The sequence below is a fragment of the Myotis brandtii genome, unplaced genomic scaffold (assembly GCF_000412655.1).
Source record: "Myotis brandtii unplaced genomic scaffold, ASM41265v1 scaffold453, whole genome shotgun sequence".
Classification (NCBI taxonomy): domain Eukaryota; kingdom Metazoa; phylum Chordata; class Mammalia; order Chiroptera; family Vespertilionidae; genus Myotis; species Myotis brandtii.
Genome location: NW_005367314.1, coordinates 326,134 through 341,863, shown reverse-complemented (window position 1 = coordinate 341,863; position 15,730 = coordinate 326,134). Strand labels below are relative to the sequence as shown.

The window sequence follows — 15,730 nt, the reverse complement described above, 5'->3', positions numbered from 1 at the left end:
AAAATCTAAGGACATAGGACTATTTTTTAACTATATCACTTTTACAAAACTATTAATCTATGATATTGTAAAAAAAAACAAAACAAAAAAACACAACAACAACAAAAAACAAAACAAAAAAACAACCCGCAAATTAAACTTACTCCCTACCAACTGTTTTCAGTGTTAATCATTTTATTTGATGACTAGAGGCCCGGTGCAGATTCGTGCATTGGTGGGGTTTCTCGGCCTGGCCTGCACCCTCTCGCAATCTGGGACTCCTCGGAGGATGTCAGAGAGACAGTTTCAGCCCAATCCCCGCAGGCCAGGCTCAGGGACCCCACCGGTGCACGAATCCATGCACCGGGCCTCTAGTATGCATATAAGATTTTTCGTTAATCTCTTCCCACCCTCCCCCCTTCCCTCTGAGATTCATCAGTCTGTTCCGTGTTTTCATGCCTGTGCATTGAGCATCTGCCCCCTTATGGTCATTGTGCATCATAAATACTGGCTGGACAGCCAGTCAGCTGGTCGGCCGGTTGCTTAGGCTTTTATATATAGATATATGTCTTAGTCAGTTTGGCCTGATATAGTAAATTACCATAGCCTGAGCAGCATAAACAACAAGTTTTTATTTCTTATAGTTGGGGATGTTGGAAGTCCAAGATCGGGGTGCTACCATAGTCAGGTGGTGTTGAGGATCCACATCCGGGTTACAGACAGCTAACTTCTCATTCTATCCCCACATGGCACAAAGAGTGAGAGAGCTCCCTAGGGTCTTTAAAAAAAAAGCATTAATCCCTTTCATGAGGGCTCCACCCTCATGGCCTAATCACCACCCAAGGCCCCACCTCCTAATACCATCACATTGGAGATTAGGATTGCAACATATGAATTTTGGAGGGACACAAACAATCAGTTCATAATAATACAGTTGATCAGTTTGACTCAAAATATCAACTATTTATGGTAGATGATTACAAGGTAGCCCAAAAGTCCAGCTTTGGTATAAGGGAAGACCTAACACTTAAACCCAGAAGTGATCTTGTCCAATCATTTTGAAAAAGTTGATGGAAATTTGCAAATGCCTCTGTTAGAGACACTGTTACTAACACTGTGATCATAGTACCCATACAGGTCATTTCACAAAACAGGTAGAGCCACTGATAGTCACTACAAGATCCCTGTCATCAGTGAGCAAACTATCTCCATTGTTGCTCATTATGGACAAGATGCTCATTATGAAGTCTAGGTCTTTTTTTTTTTTTAAGAATAGTTTATTGATTTTTAGAAAGAGAGGGAGAGGAAGAGAGAGAAACATCAATGTGAGAGTGTAACACCATCCGGCTGCCTCTTGCATGCCCCCTACTGGGGCTTGAGCCTGCAACCTGGGTATGTACCTTGAGCTGGAATCAAACCAGCAATCTTTTGGTGCATGGGACAACACCCAACCAGCCGAGCTTCACCTTCCAGAGCAGTATAATATATTTAACATTGATTGATATACTCTTACAGTGAAGAGTTAAAATTGAAGCACAAAAAGGGCATCCACAAGAACAAGAGAAGTGCCTGATGCCCCTGCAAGTCCTTTTATTCTTACACTATATGATGAGATTTTTTTTGCAGTTGTTTCTCAGGGCCTCATATTAAAATACAAAGATCTATGAGAGGGAAATTTTATGTTGTAGTATCTTGGGTTATAACTATTGAGATCAAGGCTCTGCCAGGGGATTTTGAGGATACGCCAAACAGACTATGTAGCTTACAGATTTTCTACCATAGAATAGAAATATTCATTGGCTTGAAGGAAATGGATTGGAGAGGATAATAGGAGTAAATGATGATTTTGTTTTTTTAAGAAAGTAATGAAAGAAAGATATTTTCAGTCATTTTGATAGAGTACTAGAAATATCATAGCAGTGATCACTACTCCTGATTTCCAAAATAGAAACTGGCAATGAGAGCCAACAGCATCCGTGGTCAGAGAGGAGGTTCCACTAGTGGATCATAGAGTTCATGAAAAGAAATTTCGAACTTCCATGGCATTACTGATTTGTTATTTGGCTCCACTGAAAGCCTTCTATGTGGTGTGAGCAGTATTTGTATGTATTCACATCTGTGAAGCAGGTAACTAGATATATATCTATTTGATTTACTATAAAGAGAAAAGTAACTAAAGCAAAAAAAAAAAAATTGCTTAGCCACCCTACACACACAGATAGCATGGGAACTAGGGGAAGGAACTATTTGTAAGTACAGATCACCAACGGCTCTGCCAGGGGATTTTGAGGATACGCCAAACAGACTATGTAGCTTACAGATTTTCTACCATAGAATAGAAATATTCATTGGCTTGAAGGAAATGGATTGGAGAGGATAATAGGAGTAAATGATGATTTTGTTTTTTTAAGAAAGTAATGAAAGAAAGATATTTTCAGTCATTTTGATAGAGTACTAGAAATATCATAGCAGTGATCACTACTCCTGATTTCCAAAATAGAAACTGGCAATGAGAGCCAACAGCATCCGTGGTCAGAGAGGAGGTTCCACTAGTGGATCATAGAGTTCATGAAAAGAAATTTCGAACTTCCATGGCATTACTGATTTGTTATTTGGCTCCACTGAAAGCCTTCTATGTGGTGTGAGCAGTATTTGTATGTATTCACATCTGTGAAGCAGGTAACTAGATATATATCTATTTGATTTACTATAAAGAGAAAAGTAACTAAAGCAAAAAAAAAAAATTGCTTAGCCACCCTACACACACAGATAGCATGGGAACTAGGGGAAGGAACTATTTGTAAGTACAGATCACCAACCTAATGAGGCCAAAACAATCTATATATATAAAAGCCTAAATGACCATTCGACCATTCAACCAGTAGCAATGACGCACATTGACCTTCAGGGCGTAGATGTTCAACGCACAGGCATGGAAACATGGAACAGACTGATGAATCTCAGAGGGAAGGAGAGGGGAGAGGGTGGGAAGACATTAACCAAAGATCGTATATGCATACTAGAGGCCCAGGGCCTGTGCACCGGTGGGGTCCCTCGCCCTGGCCTGTGGGGATCAGGCCAAAACCAGCTCTCCAACATTCCCCGAGGGGTCCCAGATTGCAAGAGGGCACAGGCCAGGCCGAGGGACCCCACTGGTGCACGAATCTGTGCACCAGGCCTCTAGTTGGTATATAAATGTGGATCCAAATGTCATACTCTTGTACCCCATTAGGGCATTAATCCTGCCAGTCCCATTACTGCACCACAGGGGGCCATGGTAATGAATGTCTTAATATATGTGGAAATCTTACAGAAACCCCAGGAATCAGGCAATCAGATAAATGCAAGAGAAAGCATAGTAAATTGCCTCTAGGGCACCTGATTCTTGTTGCCTTGCAAGAGTTCAGTGGTGAGACATTCACTTGTCCAGGAGCTCTTTCCTCCCTCTGGCTTATCATGCTCTTAAGTGTCATTTTTATATCAACCACATGAGAAAGTGGAGTGGTTTCCATATTACCTCCTGAGTCATACTATTTCTGTAGACCTATGCCAGACAGGTTTTTCTGGTTGTTATTCATGCATTTCATTCTCCTGAAGCTTGTCTCCCCTTCACTGTACTGGATATGTTTAAGAGGTCATGCCTTAAATGGCCTGCGTTTAGAAGCATGGGAAAATTCTCCAAGCATTTAATTTAGACAATTACACATATATACTAGGAGGCGGAAATTTACATGAGAGGAACAATAAATTTTTCTTCTGCTGCCTTGCCATGGGTAAGGAATCATCCCTTTTCCTTTTGGGGAAGGGAGTTGGTTTTCAAAGGGAGTTGCAGCATTTTGGAAATCTGACATGGGCAATAGAGAACTTCCTTCAAAGTGACAGAGAGCTGGGCAGAATACAAAGGGAAATGAAATGTTCCTATAGAAACTTGAGACATCACTTCCTCCTCCTCCACCCAGAAATAGATGTATGAAGCACAAATATATTCTTTGACTTTGCCAGAATATACAAGTTGTAAATTGTATTAGCAAAATTAATTCTGCTTAGATACACCTGGAAATTCCATTATTTGGGACCTCTGGGTACATACTGTGCTGATGCAGAAATGCACTATCTGCCTGAGAATCAGTGAGTTTTCTTAACAAAGAAAGCACTTTGGTGAGAGTTTGCACTATTAAGCCCAGGCCCTGGGAACTTGCAAACATAAAGTTTCCAGAGAAAATAATGACATGGAACACACAAGCCAGAGACACCTGTCATGAAGCATGGGTTGTCAGGGCCAAAGGTTCATGATCACATACTTCTTCCTTTTTCTTATCAAAACTGTGAAAGGGCGTTTTAATGTCCCTTATGTTTCTGTTAGTGCGTGTTCTTTATGAGTAATATTTCTAAACCTTGTAAGCATGTGTCACCCCTGGATTTTGGAAGCACAGATGAACACTGAACACCTAGTTTCTTCCATCATCCTTGCCATCACCTAAAATTAATAACTTCTGCTCCTAAACTATAGTTCTTGTCCTGATATTGAATAGTGCCTGTCATCAAGTAAGAATAATAAAATGATGTCAAGCTAATTCTTTCTTAATTTTTTTCCTATAGAAATCTGAAGTCAATAACATGAAAAAGAATAGCTGTCCACATAGTGGATAAAAGGGAACACAAAGATTAGATATATATTCCAGGCTGCAAAATGATTTCTTGAATAAAAATTTAATAACATACAAGAACCTGAAACTTTACAAAAATGCAGCATGAATTCTCCTTTATTTTCATTTTCTTCTGAAAGTTGTTTAGTATTCATTTTTCTATTCAATTTCTCATCTTGCAAAACTTGCTATTATTAAATACTAGAGGCCTGGTGCACAGGTTTGTGCACTGGTTGGGTTTGTCCTGATATTGAATAGTGCCTGTCATCAAGTAAGAATAATAAAATGATGTCAAGCTAATTCTTTCTTAATTTTTTTCCTATAGAAATCTGAAGTCAATAACATGAAAAAGAATAGCTGTCCACATAGTGGATAAAAGGGAACACAAAGATTAGATATATATTCCAGGCTGCAAAATGATTTCTTGAATAAAAATTTAATAACATACAAGAACCTGAAACTTTACAAAAATGCAGCATGAATTCTCCTTTATTTTCATTTTCTTCTGAAAGTTGTTTAGTATTCATTTTTCTATTCAATTTCTCATCTTGCAAAACTTGCTATTATTAAATACTAGAGGCCTGGTGCACAGGTTTGTGCACTGGTTGGGTCCCTCGGCCTGGCCTGCGGGGATTGGGCTGAAACCAGATCTCCCTGAGGGGTCCTAAATTGCAAGAAGGTGCAGGTCAGGTGGAGGGACCCCACTGGTGTATGATCAGGGTCGAGAAGGGATCACGGGAGGGCTCCAGGTCATGTCTGGCCCATCTCGCCCAGTCCCGATCTGTTGGACCCCAGCAGCAAGCTAACCTACCAGTCGGAGCATTGGCCCCCTGGTCGTTAGTGCACGTCATAGTGGCTGGTCAAATGGTCAAACAAACAATTGAACTAACGGTTGGACACTTAGCATATTAGGCTTTTATTAAATAGGATATAAATGACCAAATTCATTCACAAAAGACTTTCTTAAAAATGTATTTACCTTGAACACAGTAATACAGCTGTAGTAATTCCAGAGCCCTCACCTCGGGGTCATGCAGCCATGACCTCATCTCAGCTCCATCTCTTTCTTTTCCGCCCCACCCTCCGCCCTCACTCCCCACCCACTGTCCTCATCCATAGGTGCACGATTTTTGTCCAGTTTCTTCCCGCATCTCCCATTCCCCTTTCCCCCCCAAGAATAGTCAGTCCATTCCCTTTCTATGTCCCTGATTCATTATAATCACCAGTTCATTCTGTACATCAGATTATTTATTCACTTGGTTCTTAGATTCACTTGTTGATAGATGCATGTTTGTTGTTCACAATTTGTATCTTTACCTTTTTCTTCTTCCTCTTCTTAAAGGATACCTTTCAGCATTTCGTATAATACTGGTTTAGTGGTGATGAACTCCTTTAGCTTTTCCTTATCTGTGAAGCTCTTTATCTGACCTTCAATTCTGAATGATAGCTTTGCTGGATAAAGTATTCTTGGTTGTAGGTTCTTGGTATTCAGCACTTTGAATATTTCTTGCCATTCCCTTCTGGCCTGCAAAGTTTCTGTTGAGAAATCAGCTGACAGTCGTATGGGTATTCCCTTGTAGGTAACTGAGTTTCTTTCTCTTGCTGCTTTTAAGATTCTCTCTTTGTCTTTTGCTCTTGGCATTTTAATTATGATGTGTCTTGGTGTGGTCCTCTTTGGATTCCTTTTGTTTGGGGTTCTCTGCGCTTCTTGGACCTGTAAGTCCATTTCTTTCACCAGGTGGGGGAAGTTTTCTGCCATTATTTCTTCAAATAGGTTTTCAATATCTTGCTGTCTCTCATCTTCTGGCACCCCTATTATTCTGATGTTGGTACGCTTGAAGCTGTCCCAGAGGCTCCTTACACTATCTTCGTATTTTCGGATTCTTTTTTCATTTTGCTTTTCCGGTTGGGTGTTTTTTGCTTCTTCGCATTTCAAATCTTTGGCTTGATTCTTGCGCTCCTCTGGTCTGCTATTGGGTGTAATATTCTTTATTTCAGAGCGTGTATGCTTAATTTCTAGTTTCTTTATCATAGCATCGAGGGTCTCATTAGTTTTCGTGAGGCTCTCCAGAAGTTTATTGCAAGCCCTCAAAATTGCGTTTTTTAGCTCTATATCCTCCATTTCTGTCATGTTTTTTTGTCTCCGCATTTTTTATGCTTTCTTGGTGCACCCCCTAGTGGTCTTTGTGCGCAGTCTTGTTCTAGTTGAGCCTTGATTGTTGTAGTTAATACTAGAGGGATTTGACCACCAGGCCGACTGGCTGTGTGAATCAGCTGTGTCTGCCGCGGAAAACTTCTGTCCTCTGGGGAGGTGCTAATCTAGCCTTTGCCTGAGGCGATCTGGCAAATGGCTCTGCGCAGGGCTTGGGCGGGGCGGGCTCAACAGGGCGGGCGGGCGGAGGGAGCGGTTATGGCCCCTCTCAGTCCCGTTCCCAGAGGCTCTGCTTCTCAGAACCCCCGGAACCGCTGCAAACCTCGGAGGGAAAGCTGCCTTCCAACTGATGCCAGACACTCCCGCTTCTCCCGTTTGGGTCCGAGTCCCCAGCGATTCGCCCGTATCTGGAGCTCAGAGTCTGAGACTCCCCCCTGACCGAAAACGACAACCGCGCTCTCAGCCACCAGCCCGCTTTGCGCGCGCACCTCCGCACCTGAGTTTTTTCCACACTGCGCCTCCTCTGAGCCTCGGTGTGCTGTTATTTTTCCTTCTAGTTGAAGAGTCTCTCCTCAGCCAGCCTTCCTGCGGTTCTGGGTGATGTCCGTTCCGTCTTTTAGTTGTATTTTTGAAGTGGTTGTTTGCGGCAGCAGTCTGCGGTGTTTACCTATGCCGCCATCTTGGTCTCTCTCTCAGCTCCATCTCTTTCTACTCTCTCTTTTCACCGTATTCTTTGGTCATAATGAACTTATTTCAGCTCTTCTATTGCATAAGATTCATTGTTATGTCCAAACCTCCTTCACTTTTACTATTCACTGTGTCTGCATTGCATTCGCTTCTTTCTTACTCCCTCAGGCATCCATGAGATCTTGAAACTTTTCTGTCACTTTACAAATATTTCTCTGACCCCCATATCTGATTTCTGTTCCTCTTTGAAGTGCTCATACAAGTGCCAGAACTTATTTCAATCTTAGCACATTTCACTTTATGTTGTATTCCTCATTCCCTCTACCCCAGATGATAATCTAACTTCATTAGAGAAAGATGCAAACATAGAACAGGAGTTTAGTTTGATCTTATCCTGCCTTAGAATATTTATAAATATGTAAATACTTTAACCAGTGCTCTTAATATCCAAAATGTTCAACATTATCTGCTAGGCTCTACATGAACTGGCCTTTCCTTGTCATCTCTTGCATCTCTTCCCCTTCGCTCCTATGTGTCAATCACACTGGCCTTCTTGCGATGTTTCCAAGAGTTCATGCTACCTTCCACCTGCAAGAAGCTTCTTTCCACCTTCATCGCTAACACTGTTCCCTGACCAGAAGCACAGTCTGCTCCTCACGTCTCCATTTCACTGGGAAAAGTTTGATTCATCAGATTTCTGAACTTGACATAGATAAACCCCACATGTGTATACAAAGCTCAGGCTCAGTTAGGTCTTCTAACATTTACAATGCGGTGAACATTTCGTTTGTAGCACATTTCATAGCCTAGATCAACTGTTATTTAATTCATTGTATTTGTAATATGCATCTCCCAACTAGACTGTAAGTTCTAAGGGACAGTGACTATGGCTGTTATCAAGGAACCTTTGCTATAAATCTATCTGGGCTGGTTTGTAGCATGTGTGGGAACAGAGAGTAATTGAGTTAGGAAAATATGCAAGGGTTAGGAAATAATGCAAAACAGGATTCAGGGCCAGGCTATTAAAGATCTTAATTACCATGACAGAGAATTTATATTTTATTCTAGAGACAGTGAAGATTCATCCAATGTATATAAACTGAAATGATCTATTCTGTGTTTTAAAGACTAAATCTGGCTACAGATTATATGTCTAATATGGTAGAGACTGGAAACCAAGAGACTATTATAATAGATTATAAAAAATTACTGCACATATCTCCAATCTCTACATGAACATCCCATTGGCATTGTGACTCTACTGTTCTTTCTATTCCAAGTCTTCAAATTTGAGTTTGACCATGTGAAATCTATAGAATTTACTTTGCAGGGTCTAAAGTTCACAGAGAGGTCATTCAAATTGTCAAGATAATTGTTGCCTTTCCTCAAAATAATCTTTTTTTCTTCTTCTTTTTTTTTTTTTAGGAACCTGCTTTAAACATGGCTATGTCATTTCCATCTAAGTCTCATTCCTTAGAGCAAGTTCCATGCAGATAATAGGATTTGATGATTGTTCTATTTGCTTAAGAGTTTTAGTGACTTTAAAATTATGTTGACTTTATGAAATTGAATTTAACCCTGGTTTTTATAATACTATTCATGAGTCTCTTATAAAAGTGCTGATATCAATCAAGGTCTAACACCTGATTCACATATAAACAGAACTTTGGGCATTTTCCTTAAAACACACATATACTCCCTCAAACCTAGACACACTCACAGGAAGTCTCTGAAGGAAATTATTACCTTAAAATGCTTCTGTATTTCTTTTCAATGGAGCATATAGAACACTTTTGCCCACACATTATAGGATTAATCTTTAAAAGCATCAACTTCTATAAGCAGGTACAAACCCTTGTCTGCCCTCAGGGAGAGACTGGCCAATAAAAGGTTATTCTGGAGAAGTAATGCTTGTTAACTTACTCTCTTGCACATATAATTGGGGAAGATGCTTTTTAGAGTATCAAACATGTATTGAATTTAACTCTTTCTCACATGACTAATTTTAGTCATAAACCACTTCTGATACTTTATAAACTCATCACTTAAGACAGCTATGAAATAGTTATGCAAAATTATTAGACTAGAGAATTTTTTTAAGCATTGGCATCTGTACCTACTGGCATTTGCCCATGATAATCCCCTATCTTTCCTGAGAAATCACTTCCATATCCTAGTCCTTATATAAATAGACAAAGAATGCAGTAAGACTAGCCAGCAGCACATCAATTTAAGCAGAGGTGGACAAAACTAGGTTTATAGCTGTGAGTATGCAAAACACCAAGTTTATTATTGCATTATTATTTATTAATTATATTATTTTCCATATGAACAACTGTGAACCTATTTTTACCCATCTCTGTATTTCCTTCTCAGACATAGATTCCCATGAAAATCAAATCCAAAGGAATGAAGACCTTGTATATATTATACTAGAGGCCCAGTGCACGAATTCATGCACAGGTGAGATCTGGCCAATCGGGCCAGACAGGGGAAGGGGCTGTGGGGAGTTGGCCATCCAGCCCCGCCCCCTGGTCGAACTCCTAGTTGAACTCCCAGTCGAGGGGACAATTTGCATATTAGCCTTTTATTATATAGGATATTGTTTTAATCAAATTCATTACTGTCTGCCTTTCAGGACTATGTACAAATTTCATTTTCATATCTATTCACTTTATTTTAAAGATAAAATATATCTGAAACAAGTATTTGAATAACCAGGGGTATTCACAGTGATAAAAACTTCTGCCTCGTTAATAATCTACAAGGCTCTGTTGTTGCTAAATGCTTATGGATGTCCAGGGAAGCCCTACTCCGGTTCAGGTGAAAACTCATTACCCATCACATAGTCTAATTCTATGAAGTGATAGGTAGGACAGGATAAATGTGTGTCAGTTCCTACCAGTAAATTGAGGGAAAATGCAAAAACCAAGCTACACATTTTGGGCAGGTATTGTTTCAGAAAACAGCTCATGTCCATTCCCTCTTCCTTCCCCACAAAGATCACTTTTTGAGCACAAGAATGCGATAGTAACCATGTTGTGAAAAATGTAATTTGGTAAAGAAGGGTCATGACACCTAAGCAAACCAGTGCTTTATCTGTCTTGACATCCAGGAAGAAAGCAATGCAGACCGCTGAGCCAGCTGTGTAACTTGAAGTGTTAGATATAAGCCAAAGATGATAAGCTATGAGCACCTATAGTAAAAATGTAGGAAAACTACTAGACTAGAATTTTTTCCTCTTTGTTTCTGTTTTCAGAATGTCCTCCTAACCTTTTAAGAAAGCAATTCATTTTTGGCACATGGGCCTTTCTTGGGACTTTTCCATTTGTTCAGGTCATGGTAATACAATTGTACTGGGAAGGGGTGGAATTATGCAATCATAGAACTTTTCAAACCTGGCTTTGAACAGTGTCTCTACAAGAGAGTAGTAAGTCAGTGACTTCAGTGAACACATTTTCCTCATCTATTAAAATCAAATAATATTTAAATATTATTAAAATAGCCGAAACTGGTTTGGCTCAGTGAATAGAGCGTCGGCCTGCGGACTGAAAGGTCCCGGGTTCGATTCCGGTCAAGGGCATGTACCTAGGTTGCGGGCACATCCCCAGTGGGAGGTGTGCAGGAGGCAGCTGATCGATGTTTCTCTCTCATCAATGTTTCTGACTCTCTATCTCTCTCCTTTCCTCTCTGTAAAAAATCAATAAAAAAATATATTAAAAATAAATAAATAAATATTATTAAAATAATGTATAGAAAGTTATTGGCAAGTAGTAGGGGCTCAACTGATAGTAGCTATGGTTATTTATTTTTTCAACATATACATAATTTCAAGCCACTTTACTTTTCGAAGTTGAAAATTAAATTATATAAAAATGATTTCATACCCACAATAGATTTCCTGAGATAATCAATTGTATCTACCTTTTTAAAAAATTATTGATTTCAGAGATGAAGGGAGAGGGAGAGAAAGATAGAAACATCAATGATGAGAGAGAATCATTGATCGGCTGCCTCCTGCATTCCCCACACTGGGAATTGAGCCCACAACTCGGGCATATGCCCTGACTGGGAATCAAACTGTGACCTCCTAGTTCATAGATTGACACTCAACTATGCCAACCTTGCTTTTATTTACCTTTCAATTGTGAAATAAATCATTTTGTTTTCTATTGAAGATTTAATTTGTATTTGATTATTAATTTACCATATTATTCAGTATTTTATTTTCATCTATTAATATTTCAAAGTTAGTGTTTTACAAATCAATGACTTTATACACTTTCAGTGTAAATAGTATTACTTACTTTTTTGCTACAGACCTGCTAAAATATTTGAAGGCATTGCTTCTTCAATCATATAGAAAGGTCTTGGGTGGCATTATTCATGTCATCACGTCAGTTTATTGGAAAATGAAAAATGCAGTTTGTCACCCTCAGGAAAAGTGAGTAGTTTGAATTTTCCAGGAAATTAGCTTGAGCTAAATTATTTTGATATTGCTTGCATCCAATCAACAGCACTGACATATTCCTGCAAATTGATTTTAGATTTTAAATTTCAAGGGCTACTTAGTTCATTTTATCAAAATGTAGTGAATACCTAACATGTGCATGAAGTTCGAAGATTGAAAATGACAACCTCCACCACCACAAAGACTTGGTTCTGCCTTCTAATTCCTGGTGTCTAGTGAAGGGAACGACAGCAAAGTGTGAATTCCATGATGGGGGTAGCTGTAAAGTTCCTGGAAACGTAGATAGTGGAGCTCCATGTTGGAGGGGTGAATTTTTGAGAAAAATTAGAGCCAGGTGACATTTTATTGGCTTTTAAAGACTAGTAAAGAGTTTCTTAGTTGGATATGGTAGAAGACTATTCCAGATAGAAGGAATAATGAGAACAAAGGACTCATAATTCATAGCTATTTACAGAATGGCTCTGGACTTAGTGTAGGGCTTTTACTAGTACAGCATAGGGTGGGATGGAAGTATGGCAAGGGCAGGCTTCATGTAGAGAGTCATTTTAGAGAACTAAAATATTACCTTCCGTATCACAGTATTCTTATCTTTACTTCGTTACATATCATAAGAAGATTTATAATACACACTAGTTGGATTTTTTTGTGTGTGATGTCTTTAAACTTATTTGGACTTTTCTTCAAGTAATATTATTCCTTTGCTTTTCCTATGATTTGAAAGAATTATTGCCATCTGATACTATACTTCAAATAAGGTAAATACAAATTTTATAAGCCATATTTCAAGAAGGCAATATATACTGTACAAAAATAACACTTAAGATCTAGAAAACATCTGCTGATTTTGATTCATGTAGAAGCATATATGAGCCAACTTGTGAAAGGCTATACATCTAAATAGCATGTGTTTAATAATATCAGGTTATGCATTAAAGAAGTATTCTTTCCACATTAGATATCATACACAGGAGTGTTTGTCTAAGTGTGTGTATATTAGAGCCTACTTTATTATAAAAATAATTTGAAGTTGTTTTGTTTAAGTTATATGTGTAAAGCAGAAAAATCTGCAGTATTCTGTTAATTAAATAAGGAGGCCAGTAGACTGAGGTGGCTCTAATACCTATGGAAGCAAACACAAATCTAAGCCTATCAATGAACTAAAGTTATGAAGTACAAACCTAAAGACCTCTAATCATAAACATCCAGCTAGACTCAAAGCTCTATCCATCAATAACTTGCTGACTTTGCTTCCCCCCTTTCTCTATGAAGGTCTCTGCCCAATCACTTCCTAAGTTATATGAATGTCTAATTACTTTGTGGTATACCTGAAACTAACATAATATTGCATGTCTACTGTAATTGAAAAATCAAACACAATTTTTTAAACAAACAAAAAGCCTCTCCCGAGTTCCTGTCAGTGGAACTCTCCTAACGACTTCCGGTTTGGCGCTGCCCAATTGCAATCGATAAATGCTCAAATAAACTTAAATTTTTTTTAGTGCCTCAGTTGATCTTTTTAACAGTTCAGTATGTTTAAAAATATAAACTCCCAGAAAAATGTAAGAGTAAAGAGTACTTTCTGTTTCCTCCATTAGCTGTGAAGAAGAAGGCTGGCTTCATCACTCCAGTTCCAGGAGGCGTGGGACCCATGACGGTGGCCATGCTTCTGAAGAACACCCTCCTGGCAGCTAAAAAAGTCATTTACTAGGTCGCATGAAAGAACGAAGCAAGCTGAAATCATGCTATTTATTTACTCGACAAGGGGGAAAATCCTTTCTATTTTACTACAAAGCTATTTATTTCTACATTGTATTTATTTTTTCATGGATGGAATCACTGTGGATCAGAGGATTCACACAATTGTATGCATTTCCTGCTAACAGATTTTGAGTTTTAGGGAAAAACAAAACCATTCCAGTGGAAATACTGGTAACATTTATTTTATGAATAATATTTGTTCATAATGTTAAAACAATAAAGGGCTCATAATAAATAATATATTTTGACACAATTAAATATCACATGCCATATGTTTTCAACAAATGTTTTGTCAGCCAAATGGACACCCATGTAAAATGTAATTCAGGTTTTGCCATAAGCTTGATCAATTTTTAAATATTTTAGTTCTATATCATATGCTAAAAAAGAACTAAGTTGCTAAAAGAAAGATAAAATATAAAAAATAAAATATTCATCTTATATATCTCCTAAATGCATCCTATGAGGCATCCTAATAATAAATAATGTTTAATCAAGGAAAAAGAAGTATACAAGGAAAACAAAAAATACAGTGCTGCTTGGGAAGGTAATGATTATGTGAAATGATAAATGACTACTTGTTATAGTAAAAATGTAATAAGAATGTATTAGGTTTACATGTAATTTCTTTGTTGTTCTAGAAAAATATGTGGACAGTGCCTTCTTTGAGGAATAATAGAAAATCCAAAAGCAAACAAATGCACAAAACAAAATTAAGGTGGCCTTTCCCCACAAAGATCAGGAAAATATGGCATAGTATGAGTTAAGCCTTCATTAAAGAACAAATTACGTTTTTTCACAAATGCAGGAATCTATTGGTAAAACACACAAACAGTGTGCCAATGTTAAACATTAGAATATGACTAAAAATCTACTGTTTTCTTTCCCACAGTTCTACCCTCTTCTCTTATAGCATTTGGTTCTCAAAGTAGATGCAATGCTTCTAACACAACTTAAATTTAGGAAATACATGTGACTCTCAGTTGAAGGTATCTTGAGACTGCTCTAGCCACATAATTGTATTGTTTTCATACTCAAATCCCAGTACATTTATGTACCAATAATAATTCTTACCCAATGCATGTTTTTAATGATGTGTATACTTATTATTTATGTGAGAATAGACTAGATGTTTATGATTAATAGTATTTTAACTGTATAATAAAAGCAATTTGAATAAGAATACCTGTCTTCTTTTCTCCTTAAGATATCTATAAGTTTATTTGTTCATAAATTTGTTATCTATTTCTTTACAGCATGCTGAGAACTGTACAAGTTTTTTAAGCAGGAAAATAAAGGTTCTATGGCCCATTCCACAATCAGCCTAGATCATCTTTGTCTGATAACCCTGACAGAAATTTAAATTCAAAGCTCTCACACAAACACTTCAGAAATGGGCTTTTTTTAATTTTAAGGCTGCAAATTCTCAAAACAAACAAAATGACTGAAAATACATGTACACTGAAAAGGTGAAGTCTGTCATTTTGAGCCCATCCTGCTTTCCCCAAAGTGCAGGAGGGGTTATTTTTTAAATGTTTTTGCCCCTTTGGCTAGGCTAAAATTCAGGAGTGAGCCTTTCCAGAAACTAATTAAAATACTGTAAAAGAATAATTATTCTGATCTTTGTTAAGAATGGTAAGAAATACTTTATTTAAGACTATAGCAATAGAGGAGATTGAACTCAACTCCCAATACAGCAACGACAGCTAGGGATTTATAGCCAATGAGCAGAATGAGGGCATCAGTGGATAGAAAATTATTAAGAGGAACTTGATTGGTGTCAAGGGTTGGGGGACTCTTGCTAAACTAGCTTACTACCATTCTTGCTAAAAGACAGGCCAATGACTTATGATATTAAGAATTGGGGGATGAGCCCTAACCGGTTTGGCTCAGTAGATAGAGCGTCAGCCTGCGGACTCAAGGGTCCCAGGTTCGATTCTGGTCAAGGGCATGTACCTTGGTTGCGGGTACATCCCCAGTAGGGAGTGTGCAGGAGGCAGCTGATCGATGTTTCTCTCTCATCGATGTTTCTAACTC

The 15,730-nt window shown here is 38.3% G+C and overlaps 1 protein-coding gene across 3 annotated transcripts in view; it reads left to right on the top strand.

Annotated features, from left to right (window-relative positions):
* MTHFD2L (methylenetetrahydrofolate dehydrogenase (NADP+ dependent) 2-like) overlaps window positions 1-14,876 on the top strand; it is a 98,654-nt gene extending 83,778 nt beyond the window's left edge. For all 3 annotated transcript variants that reach the window (XM_005874815.2, XM_005874814.2, XM_014546595.1), the window contains one exon: window positions 13,531-14,876. In XM_005874815.2, the coding sequence (XP_005874877.1) occupies window positions 13,531-13,643 (113 nt within the window). In that variant the 3' untranslated portion in view covers window positions 13,644-14,876. The remainder of the gene's footprint in view (window positions 1-13,530) is intronic.
* The last annotated feature ends 854 nt before the right edge of the window (window positions 14,877-15,730 follow it).